The sequence below is a fragment of the Echiichthys vipera genome (assembly GCF_963691815.1).
Source record: "Echiichthys vipera genome assembly, chromosome: 3".
Taxonomy (NCBI): domain Eukaryota; kingdom Metazoa; phylum Chordata; class Actinopteri; order Perciformes; family Trachinidae; genus Echiichthys; species Echiichthys vipera.
In genome coordinates this window covers 19,441,954-19,465,104 of record NC_139828.1, presented here as the reverse complement: position 1 = coordinate 19,465,104, position 23,151 = coordinate 19,441,954, and the positions used below count along the sequence as shown (strand labels likewise).

The 23,151-nt window shown below is 38.0% G+C and overlaps 3 protein-coding genes across 4 annotated transcripts in view; all 3 read right to left on the bottom strand.

Moving 5' to 3' along the window:
- Nucleotides 1-5,326, bottom strand: part of abca7 (ATP-binding cassette, sub-family A (ABC1), member 7) — a 31,995-nt gene extending 26,669 nt beyond the window's left edge. Inside the window, exons 1-5 of the mRNA XM_083940352.1 lie at nucleotides 5,298-5,326; nucleotides 3,771-3,869; nucleotides 3,383-3,476; nucleotides 2,368-2,509; nucleotides 873-997 (exon numbers count right to left, since the gene is read on the bottom strand). Of these exons, the coding sequence (XP_083796478.1) occupies nucleotides 873-997; nucleotides 2,368-2,509; nucleotides 3,383-3,476; nucleotides 3,771-3,836 (427 nt within the window). The 5' untranslated portion in view covers nucleotides 3,837-3,869; nucleotides 5,298-5,326. The remainder of the gene's footprint in view (nucleotides 1-872; nucleotides 998-2,367; nucleotides 2,510-3,382; nucleotides 3,477-3,770; nucleotides 3,870-5,297) is intronic.
- A 390-nt stretch (nucleotides 5,327-5,716) lies between these two features.
- Nucleotides 5,717-16,916, bottom strand: LOC310966587 (amyloid-beta A4 precursor protein-binding family A member 3). Of its 2 annotated transcripts, none has more exons than XM_083940355.1 (11): nucleotides 16,675-16,916; nucleotides 13,034-14,012; nucleotides 12,482-12,509; nucleotides 12,218-12,363; nucleotides 11,970-12,056; nucleotides 10,275-10,463; nucleotides 9,325-9,504; nucleotides 8,236-8,448; nucleotides 6,996-7,115; nucleotides 6,740-6,880; nucleotides 5,717-6,623 (listed from the first exon to the last, which is right to left on the bottom strand). In XM_083940355.1, exons 2-11 carry the CDS (start codon nucleotides 13,997-13,999, stop codon nucleotides 6,552-6,554), a joined length of 2,142 nt encoding a protein of 713 aa, XP_083796481.1. In that variant the 5' UTR covers nucleotides 14,000-14,012; nucleotides 16,675-16,916; the 3' UTR covers nucleotides 5,717-6,551. The 2 variants fall into 2 exon arrangements, with proteins under 2 accessions (XP_083796481.1, XP_083796480.1); XM_083940354.1 differs by having other exon boundaries at nucleotides 6,740-6,872.
- A 630-nt stretch (nucleotides 16,917-17,546) lies between these two features.
- On the bottom strand, nucleotides 17,547-22,386 carry pex11g (peroxisomal biogenesis factor 11 gamma; the record flags this gene model as incomplete). Its single annotated transcript, XM_083940356.1, has 5 exons — nucleotides 17,547-19,026; nucleotides 19,138-19,209; nucleotides 19,946-20,124; nucleotides 21,236-21,433; nucleotides 22,324-22,386. The coding sequence occupies 5 exons, from the start codon at nucleotides 22,384-22,386 to the stop codon at nucleotides 18,813-18,815; spliced, it is 726 nt and encodes a 241-aa protein (XP_083796482.1). The 3' UTR covers nucleotides 17,547-18,812.
- Nucleotides 22,387-23,151: the final 765 nt, after the last annotated feature.

Below are 23,151 nucleotides of genomic sequence, written 5' to 3'. Positions count from 1 at the left end.
ATCAGTGGGTGAGGATGATGAGAGTCAGCAAATGTCTGTTAAGTCAGTAATGTGGGACTTGGAAAAACCTGCTTTCATTCATCCAATTGTTTGCCTGGGGTAGTCATGTAATTTAATCTGCCCACAGCGAGGACAGGCAAAACAGCCACTCTGTGCTCCTTCACAACAGCAGCAAACGGCCACATTCATTCAGTCACTCGACACCTGTTTCAAGCCATTCATACAGACCAGCTACTGTAAGCTCTCAGATAAGTCTGGGAACAGAGCTGGCTAAAAACAAATCTTAATGAATTCAATGCATTTATTGTATTTGATGGCTAGCAGGGACTTAATCGTGCTATCATTTACATTTCTATCTTTTAATGCCTGTTTGTTTTTTGTTAAATAAAGAAGGAAGGTTGTATAAGGTATTCAAATCCAGCATTTGCATACCAATCATTTCCATTAGAGCCCTGACATTTAAATTAAAGAGTTCCTTCTGTTGTAAGGGTCACTGATTCAAACACTGTGGTCATCTTGACTTCCTGGACTTGACCACATGATGACCATGTTCAAACCACACTACAACTTCACTGACAGAAGCAATGGGTTTCTTCATATGCATAATTCATTCTGATTTTTCATGCAATCTTAAAGATATACCTTGACATTACATAATCTTGTGTCATGTGTTAAACCTGCCAAAACACACTCATTAGTGACAGTATAATGAAATTCTGATTAACCTTCTGGCTAGTAGTGGCCAACCGAGGTTTTTGATGATGGATTCTAACAATTATTAGTTGATGCCTGAAGCAAGTATAGCAGTCACAGAATGTCAAGGTATCTCTTCAGGTCGGTGCTAAAGGAAATTCAAACAAGCTGTAGTGTACTTGGCCAGGCTCCTGGTCTCTCTCCCAGCCTTCGGACGCTCTCCATCAGGTCCTGAAACCCTGAGAATCTCCTGTTTCCACTGTAGGAAAGAAGAGTCTGGGCGTCCATGAAGAGACGAGACAATCTGGAGGAGAAGGACAACAGGAGGAGTCTTTACTGACAACAACAACAACAGACTTTAGTAAATACGAACTTCACATCTGCAAACACGACCAGCTGTGATCAACTGACCCAGAATTCAACTTATACGGGGTAGCTGCAGAAATCCTAGAGTTTAAATGAATATCTTTTAAGACCTTTTTTAAGACCCTTTCCAAATGGTTGCATCAACAACATACTCTACCTTACAGTTACTATACATTGATTGTAAAATAGCACATATGTAGGTAGCTTGACACGCTGTCGTAAAGCTATCGAGCAGCAGTCAGTCGCTGGGTCGGTGAGCGTCGAGCACATCACACGGTAATTACATTCATTAAACTTTAGCTACAGCTTTGTTGACAGTCGCTTTGGCGGATGATCAGACAGTGATGTTACGCTGCGCCATCCTTTCCTGCTCTCCAGACTGTAGCTCGCTGTTCTTAACAGACTGAATGCAATTTATATATTTAAGACTTATCCAAGTGTGAAAGCAGTTCAAATCCCATGTTATTTGCCTTCCAGTGTTGGCAATAGTTTCATTTTTGCTCTTCTCTAATTTGCCTCTCCGTCCTCTTCTGATGACTATTCATATTCTAATGATTTGAATGTTATTTTTGGAAATATGTTAGTCTTTGTGGTGCAAAGTTTGTTGCAGCCTCAGATAGATTGGTTAATGAACCTTAATGTTATTAACAGTTATCAGAGCACTTGTAGAGCGGAGAGACTCATGCATAGTTATATTTCATTAAATCATTTTAACTGCATGTACTGTATTTTAACTTCTCCTGATTTCTTATTTATTTTATTTTAATATCATTTTATATGTGATTTTATGTTTCTTTCAAATGTATTTAAATGTTCTGTGTGAAGCACTTTGAATTTCCTTGCTGTTGAATTGTGCTATACAACTTGACTTAACTAAAGTTGGTCACAGTGATGTTGTACTGTGTATCAGCACTGATGCGATGTCTGTTATCTAATCATATTACTTAATAAACTTTAGAGATGCTGGTGCTAAAACTGCAGCTTCATATTTAACACATGAGAGTGGTATCAATCTTCTGATTTAATTCACTATAATATTCAGTATGCATATTTCTCAACATGTCAAACTATTAATTCGAAGTATGCTTATGTTAAATAATGAAAAGTACACAAAAACATGCTAGAACACAGGTATGGTCTTTCCAGCTCATGAATTCAAAGTCAAAAACCAAACATAAAGTTTGACCCACTGCCGTTTTGACTGACCACAGTTTTTCTGTTAATCTTTTGGACTATTTTATCCTACAATGAAGGGTAAACTTTACCACTCCAGACAGCTGTCCATGTTTTTACCTCCAGTTTACCTACATGGAGTTGTCAAAGTTGCCAACTTGGCCCAGTGTTTCCCCTGGCGTCGGGCTGTGGAAGCAGGGGTTGTTGATGTTGCAGATAATGCCCTGAATCCAGGGCAAGGTACCTGCTGAGGGCAAGGCTTTGTTTGGAAAGTGACCTACAAGTGAAGATAAAGAAAAACAAACTGTTCGGTACCAGGAGATCAGCCTGAGATCGGAAACAATGAAAATACTGTAGCAGTGATCAGAAACACAATTTACAGCAGCAAACTGAGCAATAATCCCAACATAACCCAAACTGCTTTATATATATATATATATATATATATTATTGATAGCTAATATAAAGTTAATGTTGTTATCTTCAACCTGATGTGAGCTACCTTTACATACAAGACTGATGTAAAGAAGGCAAAAACAGAAAAGAAGAAGTAATTTCTCACTTCCTCTTAGGAAAATACACATAAATAGAAAACATGGACAGGCTGCAAAGTTTTGACGCTCATCATGAAAAAAATACTGTATATTGCACCAGGTAGTAAACAACTGTTCTGAATACTCAGTGCCCTCGCGTTTACTTGGAATACAATACAAGGTATTTCTCTGTGGAACATTTCAACTTTAATGAACATACACATGAAATTCAAACCCCTCCTATCAGCACTGAATAATTAAAGTTGGTCATGTGAAAGGTTCTGTTTTTTCTAAATTGATATCGAAAAGTTTACTTTTTCTACTAAAATGAAGAGAGATCATACAAAATGTGGGGCATTAACCAAACATTAACCAAGCTAATATTGTGTGATGTAGTGTGGTGTTGCCTTAAAAGATGCCAACATGTTATGTAGTGTCATTTCCCCTTATATGCTAAAGGCGGACTTCGCAAAGAAGGTCAAGAAACAAGTAAGGAAAACAAATGTGCGTGCGTGGCACAAGAATCACTCTCTGTGAGCTAATCCTCTTTAGCTGGTTGGCACAAAGCCATTTTCAGACCTGTATGTCTTGACAGACACACATTACATATCACTCACATTGGCTCTGTTTGTAGGGAGGGTGGGAATGACGAACAGAGATGAGGATGACAAAGAGGAAGAGCGGCCAGAGGAGCTCAATGATCAACTGGATCTGCATAAGAGGGAAACATAGGAGCTGTTATAAATAATCAATGACCTTTATTGACCTCTGTCAGACACCAGCAGGACTATCCTGTCACCTAGTGTGGCCTACAATGTAGTTGACACAGATATAGCTGTGATTTTTCTTTCATGAAACTTAAAATCATTGTTCATTTGTACTATGCAATCGTAAAAATTGTTTTATTTAATGCCCAAGCTGTGTTTTATATTATATTTGTCATTACAGAATTAACAAATTATTATTATTATTAATCTTCTTTGTGTGAAGTGAAAATGTGTCCACCTTGTTCCTCCTGCGGTATGTGATGTTCTTCCACAGCAGTAGACCAAGCTGTCGGAAAAACCCCATCGCTCTCAACAGCTACCTGGCCATGATGCAAAGCTGCAAAACACAAAATATGGTGAGAAAAAGACAAGTTCAGCAGTTGTCAAGTTGTTAAAACACATCATATATGGCTGCCAAGACCACAATGACCAATAAGTCTACTAATCTAGTGTGCTGTTCTTTGAAATGTGGAAATTTGATTTTGATGTTGACTGTGAATGAGCTTTCATTAGTGAGGACCACAGTGAGAAACTGCAGCTGACCTTTCCCCCACAAAAGACACATCTACGGCTGAGGACAGTTGAGCTAAAGAAAACTCCTTTCGATTTCTTTTAGTTGAACTTTTATATTTCTTAGACACACACACAGTGAAGAAAGTTAAAACATCATGTATGTGATGGATCTGTTTTTATATGAATTGTGAGTGAAGGTTGACTCTTGTGTGCCTGCTGTGATCTGCTCAAGACGGAAAATCCCCTGCTTTATCCTGAAATCCTCCTGATCCTGACAGCTTACCTGTTTCACTCAGAGAGTTTAACATTTCCCTTTTGCTCTGTGAATGCCAGTTTGGTGTCTCTTTGTCCTGTTTGTGCTGTAGGCTAGTTAGTAAATAAGCCGAGGATCTGGCTCATGATTTGTGCCAGGTTAGAAAGCAGTACCCAGGCTCTCCGTCTTTTGCATCTACAAGACTGACGGTATAGGCTCAAATCAAGTTTAATTTTTTAGTTTTTATTAATCTGTTTAAATGTCAAGGTTTTGAATATGTCAGTACAGGTAAAGGATACATAATTTATAGCCACCGTACAGTGTTAAACTGTGTAACGTTACACTTCGTTTCTTTATTTTGGCCATGTTATTTTAGAGCTGAATAGAAAAGTAAAAAAAAAAAGGAAATGTTTAAACAATGAATAAATAAATGCATGAATAAATGGGACCTCATACCTCATTAACATTCTGAACACAGAAATACAGAAATAAATAAAATGCATATATTTATATATACATTTCGTCATGCATTTATTTGTTTATTCATGTATTTCAGCATTTATTTATTGAGACTTAAGACTTAAGTCATGTTTAGTCCTCTATATTATGAAGGCCACTGTAGGAAACTCGTGTCATTATTATGTGCTATATGTCACAATAACATCTTTAAAAACACGTCATATTATAACACGAACTTAGCCGGTATAACGCTAGCATTTCATTTGTTATTTAACCCAAGTAAAGTAAAAAATATTATTTAAATAATGTTATTAGCTTTTTCATTTGGCATTTTATCTCACAGTCTGACTCGTCCATAACTAGTTAAAGAACATATTTACATAAATACATGTTAGCTAACGGTCAGATAAAAACTCTTAGCTAACGTTTCATTCAGATGTAGCTTCGTAGCATAATGATGAGTTGGAAATTACCTTTTTAAAAACAATAAATAAAGCGTGATAAGCTCCCAACACTCGTGAAACTGTTGTTGATTATTACCTTTCTGTAAAACAGCTGATAAATCTCCCTTCAGCGCTCTGGACACACCAACGGCCGGTAGCTTGTCATTGACTCTCCACTTCCCCGTTTGTAAAGGCAGGTACAAGCTGAGGTGAAGCCCCGCCCAAAGGCGACGCTAATTGGCCAGAATAAGTTACAGAGGCGGGGTCACAGAAGCCGGTAAAGAATCTGATTGGCTTCTTCCTCTATGTTTTGGTAACTGCAGACAGCTGATTGGCCAGGCATTAGGAGCTGTTATGTACATGCTCTGTCAATGCATCTTATAATAATATTCACATAAATAAAAAGCATTACTTTTATTAGCACAAGCAGCATATAATTACATTGTATACTTGTAACCAACTATTATAGCAGTAGAGGCTTTCATTAATAGCATTACATTTGCAATTATTACATAATTTTTAATTTGATACATTTTTCAATTACATATATTGCAAAGAAAACACATTTATAGAATTGTCCAAATTTAAATACACTGCAGCTCCAGTAGGATGTTCATAGGCATGTCATTTGTTTTAAAATGAGAAAAACAAAAAACAAACTTTGCATCTGAAACTTCTTCCACTGACTCTCAATAAATAACTTCAAGAAAATATCATAAAGATAATTTTAATGAACATCCAAACCAGCAAATTCTTAAAAATATAAGCATCTCTCTATGAAATAAGGCAGTTATCTTTTATTGTGCTTGATATCGGTTTCCTGTCAGGCACGGTCAGGGAAGCTTTGTATGAATGAACCAGAGCGCTCTGAAGCGTGACGGACACTCGTTGATATGTGAACGTGAGGGACTGGAAGTACATCACAATGAAATACACAGAGTCTTTGTCTTGAGCCAATAGAGTTTCCCCTGCAAGCGCTTTCAGCTCAGGCACACTGGCAACACACCAGGCTGGAAGACCAAAAACTACACTCAACACCATGTAAAAGTTAGTGAAATCGAAATATATTCTGTTTATGAATTTTTGCATCTTAGCTACTGCCTGCATTGTTAAATATCAGATAAATATGAATGGAGAGCTACCCTCTATCCCTGTCACTTTAAAATGTGCTTTCACAATATTACAATGTACTTTACATCTTAAAAATATATAGCTAGACTAGTTTGTTGTATTCAGTGATGTGACAACAGCATATGATATGCTGTATGATCAGTTGCATAATATTTTCTTAGTTTGGCAAAAGTTCATGTAGCTTGAAAAGTATTTCTGTCCTTAAAGCAGCAGAAAGTGCTCATAGAAACACCGGCTGCTCTTGTCCTGTTAAGAGTCGATATGTTGAGGCCGGCATGGTCTTCAAGTGAATCTGTCCATAGGGAGAAAAGTCAAAATTGTGAGAACATGTCTTAATAAAATACCTATAACTGTATTTATGACCAAATAAAAACGTATTACGCGTGTACGAATGCCATGCCTTCTCACCTCTCCGACAGCGTTGGTCAGGATCTGGATGATCTTGTCGTGCGGTGTGGCGACAACACTCTGCCCGTTGATATCGATGATGCGGTGCCCAACACGGATGCCTCCTCTCTCTGCTATACCGCCCCGCATCAGACTGCAGATCTTGGAGGAAAAGAGAGATTTTTTTTAACATAAGATTATTTCGTCAAAGAATAGAGGAAAATAGAACGATTAACTCTGAGGGATAGTGAAAAACAAAGTATGAATATCGACGTACAATGCCGTCCTCCACACTGAAGCCCAGCTGAAACTTGGGATCTGGCCTCCTGATAATCGCCATGGTGACCGGCGGGCAGTGGACGATGCTGAGCTTCACATACTTTTGGCTTTTTAAGTCCTGAAATAGAAAGAAAGTGAGCACTTATGTTACAGCAGCATGTGTTTTGTCTGAACCTTGTTTTCTTTACTGATGTCTTCTTGAATGTTCTGATCACAGTTAATAGAACCGCTCCAGTATACCTGACTGAAAATACTACAATATTTCTCATTGCAAACTCAGTATTTAGTTGTGTAACAGAATAACCATTTGTTTGCTGTTAGTTCAGTCTGTATCCCAGTGATGTGTATTGCATTACTACTATTGTGTTTTTTTTGTGTGTAAATGGATGATGGCAACTGCTGTCAGTTGTTTCCACTCAAACTTTCACTGCCCTCTGCATGTTAAATCTTAAAATGCAATACAATGCAACAAGATTAACTACGGCCTCACAAATTAGCAAAAGCTGGCTGACAGTGTTCAAGCATTAAACATTATACACTTCACAATAATAAAATTCAGGGCAGGGCGTTTGCGTTGATGGCATTATACAGGTGTTCTCCGCGTTTCTTTCTCCACACGGTCAAAGCAGGTGGCCACCCACCTCCAGCCAGACTCTATTAGAGGTCTACGCCTGTTAAAAGGAAGTTTTTTTTCTCGCCACCGTTGCATAAAGTGCGATTGCTCATGGGGGAATTGTTAAGTCTCTGTAAATCAAAGAGTGTGGTCTAACTCTACTCTAAGTGTCTTAAGTGTCCTGAGATAACGACTGTTTTTATTTGACACTATAAATAAAACTGAATTGATATTGTGTCCATCACAGGTAAATGTTTCAGAGGTTGTGCTTAACAGGGTACAAACTATCAAAGCTTTTGAAATATTGAATAATAGCGCATACACGCTGGCAATAAAAAACTGGATGAATACTGATACTGGCCCTTTAAACTCCAATTAATATCTGAATCCACTATCAAATCAGTTCAAGCATACAGGAATATCCACTCACAGTGCATGGAAACAGTGCCATCTAGTGCATCCCAAAGACAATACATTTGCTGTGAAGTAGGTAAGAACACTTGAATGTACTGCGCTTACATTTTATCTGATCTGACCCATCAAGAAATTCTTCCATTCCAGTATAATATTAATAACACGTTGATCTAGTTATGTTTGTCAGCTTGTGCTCTTTATTCCTTCTTACCCGAATTATGTTCTGGCAGGCGCTGATGGGCAGACCCACCAGGCTGGTGCTGTTGACGGACATGATGCGGTCCCCGATGCTGAGCTCACCGCTGCGCTCGGCTGGACCTCCGTGAAGGAGGTTAGCCACCACCACTGTGGGCAGGATGGAGCCCCAGCCCGACTCAACCACGGCCAGACCCAAGATCTCTCCAGGAGCCTTGGTGATGGCTACCTGAGCCACAGACACACAGCGATGGAAATGTTTTCACTTGGTTAACAACTTATTCCCCTACGATGATCTACATTTGAAAGCTGCAACACATAACATCCATGCCTTTATTTTATGGGTGTCATGAATTTTCAAATCTACCATTCAATTTGAAGGTCATGATTTAATTCACTTTTCCATTTTTTTTCGGAGCATTGACCAGGCCACGAGGAAATGTGCAGGGCTTTGAAGCTAATTTGACAGTGAAATTACAACTTCTACGGGAAGCTACACACATTATATCTGCTAATTCTTAGAGACGCCGATACCCGGTTTGGATATCAGCTTTGATATTGATTAATTAGCTGGACCGGATATCGGATGAATGAGGCTGATCCAGCATTCTGATCCAGACATAATATTAAGCTAATTAAGCTATTGTTTGTTGGGTTTCAAGCAGCTGCTATATTTGATATTACATTTTAAAAAATGTTTGCAGCGCAATTTACATGGAAGTGTTATTTATTTATTTTTGCTGCTAATGTACACTTTGTTATTTGTTAATAAAAAATATTAAGTACTTTTATATCTTTGTTGATTTGATACCTTTTTTTAACAAGGCTAAATGTTTATATCAAGCCTGATGCTTTCACTCACATGGACAGGTAAACGGTTCATTCATCCAACAGTAGTATCGGATCGACATCGGGTATCGGCCGATATGCTCAGATCGGTGCATCTCTAGTAATTCTGCTCAAATTTTAAGTTAAATATCTGAGTAATGACTGTCTACATTCAGTCATCTCATACGACTCTTCTTGCATGTGGTCTAGAAAATCCTTAATAAAATAGGCCTCCTATAGTTTGTGTATGATATATAGCCACAATCACTCTGCTTACGTCTCGGATGTTCTGAGAGTCAGAGAAGTGAGCCAGGTCTCCGTTATAGAGTTCCTGACTTTCCAGGTAGTCACTGTACTGGCCAGGCCTCAGATCGCTGGCCTTGATGCCGCTGGCCTGAAGAAACTGCTGGTACGCCACTCCGAACGCCTGCCCGATAGCCTGGGCTATGATCTGAGCCTGGATAGAGGGACAGGTGTGGAGAAGAGAGAGAACTGACTCGAGTTTCAATTTGTTAAATAAATATTCTTCCTTCACTTTTTTTACGCTCAGTTTCATTTGAACAAATTAAAGCAAATTAGTTAATTTGCATAGTGCACCCAGAACACGTCACACCCTGCAACTAAAACAATAAACTGACATCAAGTCTGAAAACGTTCCCTACGGTCCGACAAAAGGTGATGCATGGTTTTACTCTCTCATCATTTGTTACATCCACTTGTTTCATTTGTAAATCTCATTTCAAAGTAAAACTTTTCATATAAAAAGAGTTTAGTAAACCAGCAGTAGATTCAGTGGGCTCAATGCCTTCCGTACCCCACAGCTAATTTGTTTCTAAAAAGAAACCCTTCCTCCCCCTATTTATTCTTGCCAACAGTAGAAACTGGGACGACCGCCAGACCATTTTTACATTCAGGAGAACTCGCTGGCTGTCTGGGGGAAGGAAACCAGGCCAACCCTGAAGCTTAAACTTTTGTCCAGTCGAAGACAGCCCATTTGATCTGAGAGGCAACATTGAGGGGAGCAAAGGATGCCTAATAATGTCTTGACTTGTCAGCCTGATAGTGAGTTTTGCAGCTATAAAGGCTCAAGACTACAATGAACATCATGAAAAACAGAGAAGGATACACATTTATGAGATCTAGTAGGTCAAACGTGCAGGTTTCCTGTTTATAAAAAAAAAAAAAAAAAAAAAAAAAAGAACTGTCATGACCATTCAAGTGCCTCACATCGTCAGAGAAGAAGACGTGGCAGATCATTAAGCACTTCTTCTGAGGCCCAGAAGAGGATGCAGAGGGAGAGTTAGAGGCTGGGTCACCGTCCTGCCCTTTACGTTTCCTTCGTGCCATCAGGACCACAATGTTACCGATGTCTGCAATGTAAGAGATCATCTGCAGAGCGTGGTCCATCATGGCTTCCTGAGTGGAAATGAGACATAATGGTGTTTTAATGTTAGAGACAGAGAAGGCAGGAAGGTCTGGTTTGCATTTGCTGGGACTTGAAGGTTGCTCGGGATAGGAAATCCAAATCCTTTATAATTTTTATTGCCTGGTACTCTACTTGCAAATAGAGGCCACTTCCGCTTTTCCTGCCAAAAGCACTAAACTGAGGAAGTGATTTTTTGTGAAAAGACTTTGTGACTTAAGGGATCTCTTGTATTTAAAATGTTGCTGGTGAGTAGCTATTATATCCCATAAAATCTATTAAATCTTTTTCTTTAATGCAACAACATGGAAATCTGTGAAAAAGATTTTTCACAGATTTCTACGATAATAAAATAACATGGCCATAATGCAGTCAACCTTACCTTTGACTACAGGTTATAGTGAAAAATAAAACTAATACTAAGTTTCTCTAATTGTCAAGAATATTATTTCTAATTTCTAACAAAAAAAACACAACGTTAAAAAAAGAAAAAAATACCCAATACACCCTGACTATTTTTATATTCATAATTATTGTACAATAAGGAGCAAGCAGCCATGCAAAGAGGGAGCCGACAGTATTTGACCCACTTTGACTCTCCTGACAATTCAACTACATAGTGGGAGAAAATAGACTCTACTAGAACTGCAACATCACTGCAGAGCTCTCATATCGAATCACCACCCAGTTCTATATTAAGGAGTCTTGCTGTCAGGGCAAGTGCAATGCTGCCATATAAAATAAAAGTTCACTAATGCATGTAACTTTGATCCGACCCTGAATCTAATTTATTACATTTCAGACACATGCTCATGGTGGGAGAGCAGGTAGGGACACTTTGTCAGGAAAATGACCCAATTCTTTTGACACATCAACAGGGCAGAGTTTCAGCATTTATCCCAGTATCTTAATTTCATAACTTTTTGATAACTCATTTTATTTGAGACTTGACACAAGATCTTGATTCCAAAGCTGTCTAAAGCAAAAACTAAGTATTCACACTATTATCATGTTTTTTTTTAATTCAAATCCATCCTACAACCTGAAATCCACTAAGATTCCCGTCGGCATTTGATGGTTCAAAAGCCAGAAAAACTACCAATAGTAGTAGCGTTAGTTGAGAGTAGAGCTGCAACGATTAATTGATTAGTTTTCAACTATTAAACTAACTGCCAACTATTGTACTTTGATAATCGATTTAATTGATTAAAAGACAACTTTTTCCGATTCCAGCTTCTGAATATTTTCTGGTTCCTTTCCTCCTCCATTGACAGTAAACTGAATATTTTGGAGTTGTGGACAAAACAAGACATTTCCGGATGTTGCTTTTGAAAACACCATTTTCAGTCCGGATGAAATCGTTCTATAGACAAAACAACTAATCAGTGAATCGAGAAAAAAGTGGACAAATTAATCAGCAATTAAAGTAAATGTTTTGAAAGAAAATTCAAACTATGGAAGTAAATTTCAGCTTTTTTAAGCGGTTTGAAAAAACCCACCTGAGTTACAGCAGTGAGAACTTTGATTCGCTGGGTTGAGATGAACAAATCCACCTCCGTCATTGGCTGGGACTCTCCCTCTGGAGCCTGAAACAACACAACATCTCTTGTATTTCTATCCTGATGACAACATCGAAACACTAAACAGCTAATGCCACGATAGAAGAATTCCAAAGTAGTATTTTTAGTTTTACAGCAAGTACTACTGGGTTCAGCGTCTACTGTGAGCATCTCTTTGCGGAGTTCACCTTAATGCGGTCCACAGCCTCCTGAGCCTGCGTCATACGGGCGTTTGTAGATGGGTTCTTCTCTGATTTGATCTGAGTGGAGCCCAGGTATTTGGCACCAAATATCACTCCATCCAATAGGTCTTCAGGGTCACACGGACCAGGCACTAAAAGAGTAAAACACATTAGACAACGACTTGGCCTCACTTCTTTCTTTTAGTAACATTTAACACATAGAAATGCCAGCTTTCTATACCACGAAAGAGGTGTGCTGAGGTGACTCACCGTCTTTATAAGGAGGACGATCAGAGCTCTGCAATGACAGCAAAAGGGGGAATTAATGAACTGTCAAGACTGAACTGCATATGGTAAAAAAGGGAATAAAGACAGTACATTTAAAGAAATTTCAGAGATTGTAATTTGCAAAAGCGATCCTTTAGCTTTACAGCATCACAGCTTTTCTCTTTTTTACAGCATTATTAAAGAAATATCTTGAGGTTCTTGTAACCTGTGATGGGCAACTCATAGCTTAATAAAATATTAGTTAGTTCCAGTTATAACAAATATTGCAGACTGTTGAACTCCAATATCGCTGATGATAAACACATGCAATAAATCAACTTTGTGTTTCATTTTTGTGGAGGTGACACAAATCTTTTTTCACACAAATGTAAAGTATACATCACACTATGTAGTTTAAAACTTATTTGAGTTACATGAGGAATATTGGGTCTTCTGTAGATACAAAATTCATAAATCAATTGTAACATTACTCATCATTTAGAGTTTACAACTCATCCTCCTTCGTGCTGATATAGTCACAGTCCCTCCACCTACCTGCTCGCTATCTGCAGCAGCCTCCTCGTCCTCCGGAGGCTCCTCGCCCAGCTTCATCCACACTGGCTCAGGATACTCATCATCTGGGAGGGAGGTGAGGGAGTCCTCCCTGTGCCGCTGCTGCTGACCATTCCCATAATGCCCCCAGAACCTTTGAGCGTCCTCCTGACTGTAGGAAACCGACACCACGGCGTCCACGTCTCCTCTGTGAGGCACACAGGTGGGACTGGGAGTAGCGCTGATTTCTGTGAACTGCAGCAGCCCAAGCAGATCTTTCTGGTGGGTTTCAGAGAACAGCAGCCCGGTGGTCTCAGTGCTGTCGTCTGTTAATAGAGAGGGAGCACATGCAAACTGGTGCTGGGCGAGCTGAGGTGCTGTCCGGCAGCTGGGATAAGGCTCTTGTCCCATCAGCTGGAGCTGGCTGAGCAAGGTGTGGATGTGGCTGTGGTCTTCATCACCTGACCGTCTGTGAGCGACCTCCACCTCGTCTTCACTGACCCTATTCTCACTTACATCCTCCTGGTCCTGGTATTCCCCAACCCTCACCTCTTCCTCCTCCTCCTCCTCCTCAACTGCTTCTTCCATTTCCTCAATATCCCGGACTGGATCTGCAATATTTTGCACGAGTTCCTGCAGGTTCACGTCGAGTGGCGCCACAGTGTCACTCACACCTAAAGGTAGTAACACTGTGTCACCTGGACTGCTCTTGTCCAGACTGTCAACAGAGGGAAGGAAGCTGGGATCCTCCAGGTCATCTGCTGAGCCCACCTCACTAGATGAGTCAGACCTCCAGTCTAATGGAGGAGGCTCGATCAGGTTGTACGAGTCCACATCCTCCACATCCTCTGAAGCTTGTGGAGCTGCCACAGTCTGTCTGCTGATTTCAACCTCAGAGGCTTCGTCAACAAGAACACTGGCAGAACACGACGGGTCTGACCGATCAGCGGGGCAGACGTCTGAGTCCATTTTGAAAGAAAGCCTGTCAAAGGAAAAGTTCGATTCAAGAGGTCAGCAGTAATTGGGTTCACTTGGTTTCCCAACTACATGACTAACACTGTCAAAAAACAAAAGATGCACTGATGTAGATGAGCTGCAGCACAAACAAAACCCTCAGTCGAACAAAATACTGTTTCACATAATACCTTTAGTGCTGGAAGACACCATCAGTTAAGGCTAGCACTTTCTGAAGTACAGCAATCAACATGACGATCAAGATAGAGAAAGCAGCCTAAAAGCTCAAAGTACAAGGACCAAACGTACAAATTGTGTAACCATAAAATAGACCCAAGGAGAACACAACACTTCACTTCCCTTTATGTATGAAATATATATTTTTAATATAAGATATTCAGCTTCACATTGATGCACTCTAAAATATGCTGAGCGGAGAACAAACAGGGCAGCTTGCTAACTTTACCAAGGATTCTCGACTGAAGTGTCTTCAAACAACATTAAAGGACGATTTTTACAAATCTGACAGCTGTTCTGGTAAAATCGTCATGAAGGCAACAAGGTATTTTCTTTAAAGGTTCATGCTGCGTCACAAAGACACATTTATGTGTATTTGATGAGAACCGAATAGAGAAGACACATGTACAGATGCGTTCACTATGGAGGACTAATCATGACTTAAGTCTCAATAAATAAATAAATAAATGTATAAATAAATAAAAGAATAAATAAAATATATAAATTAATAAAATAATGAATAAATGCATGAATAAATGTATAAACAAATACAATAATAAAAATAAAATATATGAATAAAATAAACAAATACATTAATAAATACTATAAAAAAAATTAATACATTAATAAAATAAATAAATGCTTATCATTTATTTCTACATTTTTGTTCACTACATTTATTTATTTCTGTGTCCATATGCTAATTATTTGTTTATTTCAGCATTTATTTATTCACAAATTGATTGATTTATTCCTGTATTTATTTATGCATTTATTTATTGCTGCGTCACAAAAAATTAATGTGTATTTGACGAGGCCCGAAAATAGAAGACACACAGGATGTGTTCACTGTGGAAGACTAAACATGACTTAAGTCTCAATAAATAAATAAATAAATACAAGAATAAATAAAATAATATATAAATTACTAAAATAATGAATAAATGCATGAATAAATGTATAAATAAATACAGGAATAAATATAAAAATAAGTAAATAAATAAGAAATGCATTAATAAATGTAAAAATAAATAAATGAATAAATAAAAGCTTAACATTTATTTCTACATTTTGTTCAGCTACATTTATTTATTTATTTCTGTGTGATGTAGGAGGTCCCATTCCCTCATGCAATTATTTATTTATTAGTTTATTTCAGCCTTTATTTATTTATTTCAGCCTTTATTTATTTATTTCAGCATTTATTTATTTATGCATATATTTATTTATTCCTGTATTTATTTATGCATTTATTTATTTCAGCATTTATTTATTTATGCCTATATTTATGTATTCCTGTATTTATTTATGCATTTATTTATTTATTTCAGCATTTATTTATTTATGCCTATATCTATGTATTCCTGTATTTATTTATGCATTTATTTCTTTTTATTTATTTCAGCATTTATTTATTTATGCCTATATCTATGTATTCTTGTATTTATTTCAGCATTTATTTATTTATTTATTTCAGCATTTATTTATTTATTTATGCCTATATCTATGTATTCCTGTATTTCTTTATGCATTTATTTATTTATGCCTATATTTATGTATTCCTGTATTTATTTATGCATTTATTTATTTATTTCAGCATTTATTTATTTATGCCTATATCTATGTATTCCTGTATTTATTTATGCATTTATTTCTTTTTATTTATTTCAGCATTTATTTATTTATGCCTATATCTATGTATTCTTGTATTTATTTCAGCATTTATTTATTTATTTATTTCAGCATTTATTTATTTATTTATGCCTATATCTATGTATTCCTGTATTTCTTTATGCATTTATTTATTTATGCCTATATTTATGTATTCCTGTATTTCTTTATGTATTTACTTGTTTATTTCAGCATTTATGTATGCCTATATTTATGTATTCCTGTATTTATTTATGCATTTATTTATTTATGCCTATATTTATGTATTCCTGTATTTCTTTATGTATTTATTCGTTTATTTCAGCATTAATTTATTCATGCCTGTATTAATTTGTGCATTTATTTATTGGTGCTTTATTCATGTTTAGTCCTCAACAGTTCACTGCTTGGAATATTGAGGATGTTGCGTTTACGGTTCTTGGGGTCGCCAGTTATTCAGAAAGAGGTGAACTTTATTATCTCTAACAGTCCAACTTTGAACATTTGGGAACTGCATTTGCCCCCCTCGCCTCGAGCACAGGACAAAGTGGGGGCAAAGCAACGAGAGCTGGCAGTTTAGAAAACAAACTAATGTGATAAAGCGGAAAAAATAAGAACTTTTTACACAGAGGGTCATAACGTTAGCGCTCAGTTTGGCTATCTAAAGTTAGAAGTTAAAGTAGCTCAATGCTATCTAGTTAGCCAATTACAAACCGCAGCACCCCAAGAGGAGCCCATTAATAAACCATGTGATGTCTGTGTTAAAACAGTGCAGTTAAAGCAGCGAAGATAGCAGCTCTCACCTGATATTAGAGGTGTTTCTGGGAGTCTTCGTGCCCACACAGAGACTCCCGAGGGTGCCACGACTGATGCGGTGACGTGCTTTGAGATTTGAGTCTTTTACACAACTTTGGTTTGGTTTTGTTCGTCATACTAACAACAGCAGTTTAACATCATAGTCTCACATAATCCAAGAGTTAAAAAAGTCACGATATTAAATTATATATTATAAAATATTTTCTTAGTCTTCATTACTGCTGTTGTCGAGGCGACAGCTTTAATTTATTCTCGCTGTGCTGCGTTCACGTGCTGTTGGCACTTCCCCTTCTCATCAGTATTTTGTTTTCTTCTGTACACATAATACACATGACCTAACCATCATTACAGCACTTTCCCTCAAATCCCATATTACAAATTTAGCTCGTTTTTAAAAAATAAATAATAATAAATAAAAAATATATACATATTTACTTTTTTTTTAAATTTTTTACTATGAATTCAAATATTCGACCTATAATTGAATGCAACCATCCTACGACTGTGGATATATTTACAATTTATAAAGAGGAAAATAACAGCTGAAACGCTTTGCAGAATTGAAGTAGGTATCTGACATGATGTCGATTATTTGCGCTAAACACAAATTTCGTCTTAATTCCGATCCCTCCGTCAGCACGTGAAGGCAACAGTGACACGTCATTTTGAGAGTTTCAGACCTGCTCAATCAAACACAGATGAAACGATCAGAACTGAGGAAAGACAATGACATTTATTTAAAAATCATTGATCTACAAGACTCTACATAATCAATGAATAAATTAACCTAACATATAATTACATTTACATTTCAAGCAGCGTCTGTCCCATTTGACCAGTAACACAGACCTTTATGTGACATTTAAAACTTTCATTGTTTTCTGTGTTTTTTTCCTACTGATTCGTATGCAAATCAGCTATTTCCAATGCCTGAGAAACAGTGAAACTAGTTAATGTGATGTAGCTTGAGGATATCACATCCTATGAATATGAATATGAAATGTAAGATTGAAAATATATGGAGTGTGTATCTACATAAGGCAACAATTTAGTGGTCTTTCAACAGTTTTACTCTTAAGATCCACACACAGCTTCAATTTCTACCCAACCAGTAAGATCCCTGTAGAAAGTAGCAGGAAGCCTCATTTGTGTTGAATACAAAATCAAACCACCTCAAGGAGCTGCCGCCAATTAACCACAACGTCATTTGGACATCCCTGTCATGTAAGATCTGAATACTGCTGTCTGAAAACCTCTACATTTTTCTACATTATCTGTATGTAATGACACATAAATTATAAATAAACTTCACATTTGTGTGATAGTGATGCTGCAGCAGTTAGCTGCTAATTTGACTGAATAATCCTTTCATTAAGTCTTGCCTCCAGCTGTCTGATGACTGAATAAAATGTATTTTTAAGAGGCTTTCAGTCACATCTGACGATACACTGCTAGGTCTACTAAGATTACTCACTTTTGATCCAGTTACGAGTCTAGCTGATTTAATATCAACCTGACTAGAGATTAAAGATTTGCTAACTCAGGAATTCCCACCAGTACACATTCGGTCATCAAAGCTCGGGATCTATTCCTCACTGTGAGGTGAAGACAAACACTACGTTCACACTGCAGGTCTTGATGGGCAATCACGATTTATTGCTCAAATCCGATCTTTTGTTTGGCTGTTCACATTACGTCTTTAAATGTGGCCTGTCTACGGCCACATTTAGATCATTGATTGATTGATGATCATTTAAATAATTTCCCCCTGGGATTATAAAAGCATTTCTAATTCTGATTCATTGATGACATCACGCCACAACCATGTTTACGGAAGGGAACGTGGCAACGGCAACCGGACGTTATGACTTTATGCTTAATGCTTAATAAACTTCACTAGTCCTCAATTAAATGCAACCTAGCTGTTCAGATTGCGGTCACATTAAAAAAAATCCGATACATATCCGATTCAGTAGCACATTTTAAAGTGGCCTAATTCTGATCCGAAAATGTCAGATTCAATGCGACTTGTGCTGTTCACGCTGTCAAACGCAAATCAGAAATGGGTCACATATGAGAGGAAAAATCGTATTCAGGTCACTTGTAACTGCAGTGTGAACGTAGACTAAGTCCCGTCCGTCTCGTCGCTGTGTCCGGCGTTCATCTGGATCAAACCAATCAGAGACGAGACGGTGCCCATCAGCCCCACCAGCCAGTTGGGGAATCGTCCCGCCCACAGGAAGCCGGGCGGCATCCAATGAATGGCATTACTGAGGTCGGCCATGCTGCTGAGGACGGAGAGTACCTCTCCGCGCATCTGCCTGCGGAGCTGAGAGCGACTGCAGGAGAAAAAACACACACTGGTTCTTCAGGACATCTTCTTTCCCATAACAGATCAATGCCTCATCCCTTTCTACATTTACTGTAAAGATAAACTGTAGCTACAACACCTGCTGCCACCACCTTCGTCCCTCTCATATTTCTTCAGCTTCTTCCTCAGTAGCAGCAGAACTCGGAGCGATCTGAGGAGATAAAGATTTACATTCACACTTCCAGTCTCTTCACTGGTTCATGGCCATTTGCTCCAAATTCAGCAAGCGAACAAGCAAGGGTCCCAGTAGTGTTCAACCAGTTCAACCTTACAAATGATTCTGTTGACATGATCATCATCTTGCAAGTGAATCGATTTAAAAAAAAAAAGAAAACAATAGAAGCTGTTAAAAATAAATGCGTAAAATAAATCCACTTTTGATGTATTTTGACAGTTGAAGGATGTTTCATTTAGGATAAGACTGGTATTGTACTATATTTTTTGCTGTCCTTAAATCTTATAAAAAGACCAAAACCAACAATGTGTTAGTCCGTCTTTTAGTATTGTCGATTTACTTGTTTTCACGGTGGCACTCAACACCGAGCCCATTGATTCCACTGAAGACATACGTTTTAAAAAACATGTCACTAATTTGTAGTTTCATTTAAAAAAAAAAAAAAAGGCTGTGTAATTCCCTAAAACAGTTGAGAACTTTAGCTTTTAACAAACATTACTCCAACAGCAGTAAATAGTGCATTTGTTTACAGCAGCAGGAGAACGTGTTTTTGTTTATATAGTTTTCAGACAACAATGGAGCTCTGTGGTGCAGAGGGAGAAGGTATATCACACTGTGTCTACACAGGAAACACCAATCCATTTAAATCACCGTCTAAGGACATTTGTCGTTTAGTTTAATGCCAGTCTCGATTGGACACTTGATCTCAGACCTGAGTATTCCCAGCAGCAGCGAGGTTCCCCACAGCGCCGTGCTGAACAGCCACCAGGTATCAGACTTCACTTTGATGAGCTCGGCGTCAGCAGCCCAGGCGATGTGTTCACAGGGGTAGTAGAGCTGGTCGGCCACGTTGGTCAGCACTGATATCCAGCGCACGCCTCTGTCCTCCTCCTTTGAAAAATATGATGGCGTACGCATTAATGCGACATTTCACAGGATAACACTGTGCATTTATGTGTCACGTCAGCACGCATGTTGTTTTCACAGAGAAGTTTCAGACGAGAAGTCGGCAAAGAAAAGTCTTGTGATTTTGGTTTCTCCAAGTGTTTGTAAACCCTGTGCAGGATGAGGAGTTCAGCGTCCTCCACCCCTCTACCTGCTTGATAAGCAAACTGCAGGGGTCTAGTTTGTCTTCAGCCGAGGAGCCGACCACATCTTTTAAAATTCTCTCAAAATGTTTCATCACCAGTGACGAGACGAGCTACAGGTCTGAACTGATTCGATTTCTATTTTGGGAATTGGGAAAATGGTTGAAGTCATCCATACTGAGGGCAATTTGCAACCATCAGCACACATCTGAAAAGGTTCTGGAAACAGCCCCACTGAGCTGGTCGGCACAGTATTGGAGAGTGCGCCTGAAGATGGCTTCTGGGCTAGCAGCCTTCCTTATATTTGTTTTAAAAAATAAGACTGAGATACGTCCTTGAGATGTCACCAAATCTTCGTGGGGAACAAGAGAATCATTCAGGTTGGAAACATTGTGCACGAGGTCAGGCTTTTCAAAACGAGTGAAAGAAGAATCGAAAAAGTTTGGCAAATCGCCCTCATCCACTCCACTGATGCAGATAGGTTGATTTATTTATTATTTCATTAATTTATGCATGTATTTATTATTTTATCTATTTATACATCTATTCATGCATTTATTTATTTCATCCTGTATTTATTTATGCATTTATTTATTTATGTATTTATTTATTTAATCCTGTACTGGTTTATTTCTCTTTTTATTTACTTATTTAATCCTGTACTTATTTATTTAATTATTTATATATGTATATATGCACTGATTTATTTGTTTTATCGTTTATCTTTGTTTAAATGAAGAGTTGTCCAAATACTACTATCCAATACATTAACTGATATTTATATATGGATGGAGAACCTTTTAGTCATGTTTCAACTTTAAAAAAACATCTTGTGGAAAAGAAGCTAATTCAACTCAATGATGAATAAAAGAAGTGAGAGGATGAAGAGGAGTGTTGCTGTTGCTGTTTCTCACCCCGCCTCCAAACCCGTAGCTGTGGGAGTAAGCCAGCATGGACAGATCATCAAACAGCCTCAGCACCGTCCTGCAGTGGCTGAGCTGAGCAGAAAACAGCAGCAGACGTTTCCCGAGCTGGTGGGATGAAACGTCTGCTGCTGCTTTCTGGGAAAGAACTCCTCCGACCAGCTGCGAGCCGTAACAGACCGTCCGAATCTGAAAAGACAAACAGAGGAGGAAAACACCGGGTAGTTCTCAAAGGACCTTTAGGAGCGAGGAGGAACAAGCAGTGAGGCAACGAGGACACAGGAGTTGTATCTGAAAACGTGGGTTTAAAAACCAAGAATGGAGCATACAAGTAGTTTATTTGCATTGTATCTACTAAGTCATCTGTCGTAAAGGTTTATAAAATAAACCAATACAGCGGTGGAATGGATTTGCTGAAATACTTTTACTCCACTACATTTGTTTGATCACTTTAGTCACTTAACAGATTCAGATTATTAATACAAAATAAACAAATAAATAAAGCAATAAAAATCGGGGTCAGTAAAGTTTTTCATAACAAAAGGGTACGAAAATAACTCTTTGCGCCGACTTTATCAGTGGTGTTAAAGTAGGAAAGGGTTCTCGTGTTCAGAATGCAGATGATCAATAAACATCCTAATGTGAATTTATGAAAAAATTACAAATCTAACAGATCATTTGTTGTGAATTACTGTTTTCACAGTGCTACTCCATTTTGGAGGTAAATATTGTACTTTTTACATTTATTTGTATTATTAGTTAGAAGTTACTTTGCAGAATGTATTAATGAGATAAGATATAAATCAGCTAGTTAAACATTTTTACAGTATTACACACATTATTCCTAAATGGGCCATTCTGCATAATGAATACGTTTGCTTTTGTGCTTCAAGTATAGTTTGGTGCTAATACTTTGACTTGTAACAGAGTATTTCCACACTGTAGTGTTACTACTTTTAGAGAACCTACTTCTTCCCCTAATACCTTCATTAATGATTAATAGTGGCGTCTGTCTACCTGTCAAACGGGTGTTTATGTGCACCTCTGATCATTTAGACATAAACTGCATTAGCACTTACAACTTTGTCTCTTCCTCTGTATGACTCCAGCAGCGTGACCAGAGACTCCACAGACGGCTGCATGTCTGTCTGTCTGCCGCACAAACACTCTCACAAAACGGTACAACACAGAAACACTGCGACGAGAAGCTCCTTCATGACATCTCCGACTTTAATGATGTGTTTTCCGTTCATCAGCCTGTTTCCAGCTGGACTTTGAAACAGGAAGAAGCCAAACAGACTCAAGCAAACGATCAGACTCATCGAACTTCTTCTTCTTCTTCCTCTTGTTTTCTTTGTTCGACAGTGTCTCTCTCTCTCTCGCTCTCTCTCTCTCTCTCTCTCTCTCTCTCTCTCTCTCTCTCTCTCTCTCTTTCTCTCTCTCTCTTTCTCTTTCTCCTTTTTTTTCTCTCTCTCTCGCTCTCTCTCTCACTCTCTCTTTCTCTCTCTTTCTCCTTTTTTTCTCTCTCTCTCTTTCTCTCTCTCTTTCTCTTTCTTTCTCTCTCTCTCTCTCTCTCTCTCTCTCTCTCTCTCTCTCTCTCTCTCTTATATATATATATATATATATATATATATATATATATATATATATATATATATATATACCTCTAGTGTTGAGGCTTTATCCAGTGGCGCCACTAGACTAAATTGTAAATTGTGAAACGTAAACTTTTTATTTCAACATTTTAGTTATTTTTAAAACACATATTTTCAAACACATTAATATGAACAGAACAATAAAAACTTGGGTGGAGTCAGGTGGGGCCCCTAAGTCATTGCAAACTAGTTAAAAGTTAAATATAGGGCGCACGTATAGGCAGCAAGAAGCACTCACCGAGGCCCAGGCAG

Bases quoted from the DNA above. Each gene is read 5' to 3' on its own strand.
- LOC310966587 (XM_083940354.1), bottom strand. From the start codon at position 13,999: ATGGACTCAGACGTCTGCCCCGCTGATCGGTCAGACCCGTCGTGTTCT. The intron at 8,449-9,324 runs GTAAGCAGAGTG...TCTGTGGCTCAG, and splicing joins ACTCTCAGAACATCCGAGAC to GTAGCCATCACCAAGGCTCC. The intron at 7,116-8,235 runs GTAAGAAGGAAT...TTTCTATTTCAG, and splicing joins CCTGCCAGAACATAATTCGG to GACTTAAAAAGCCAAAAGTA.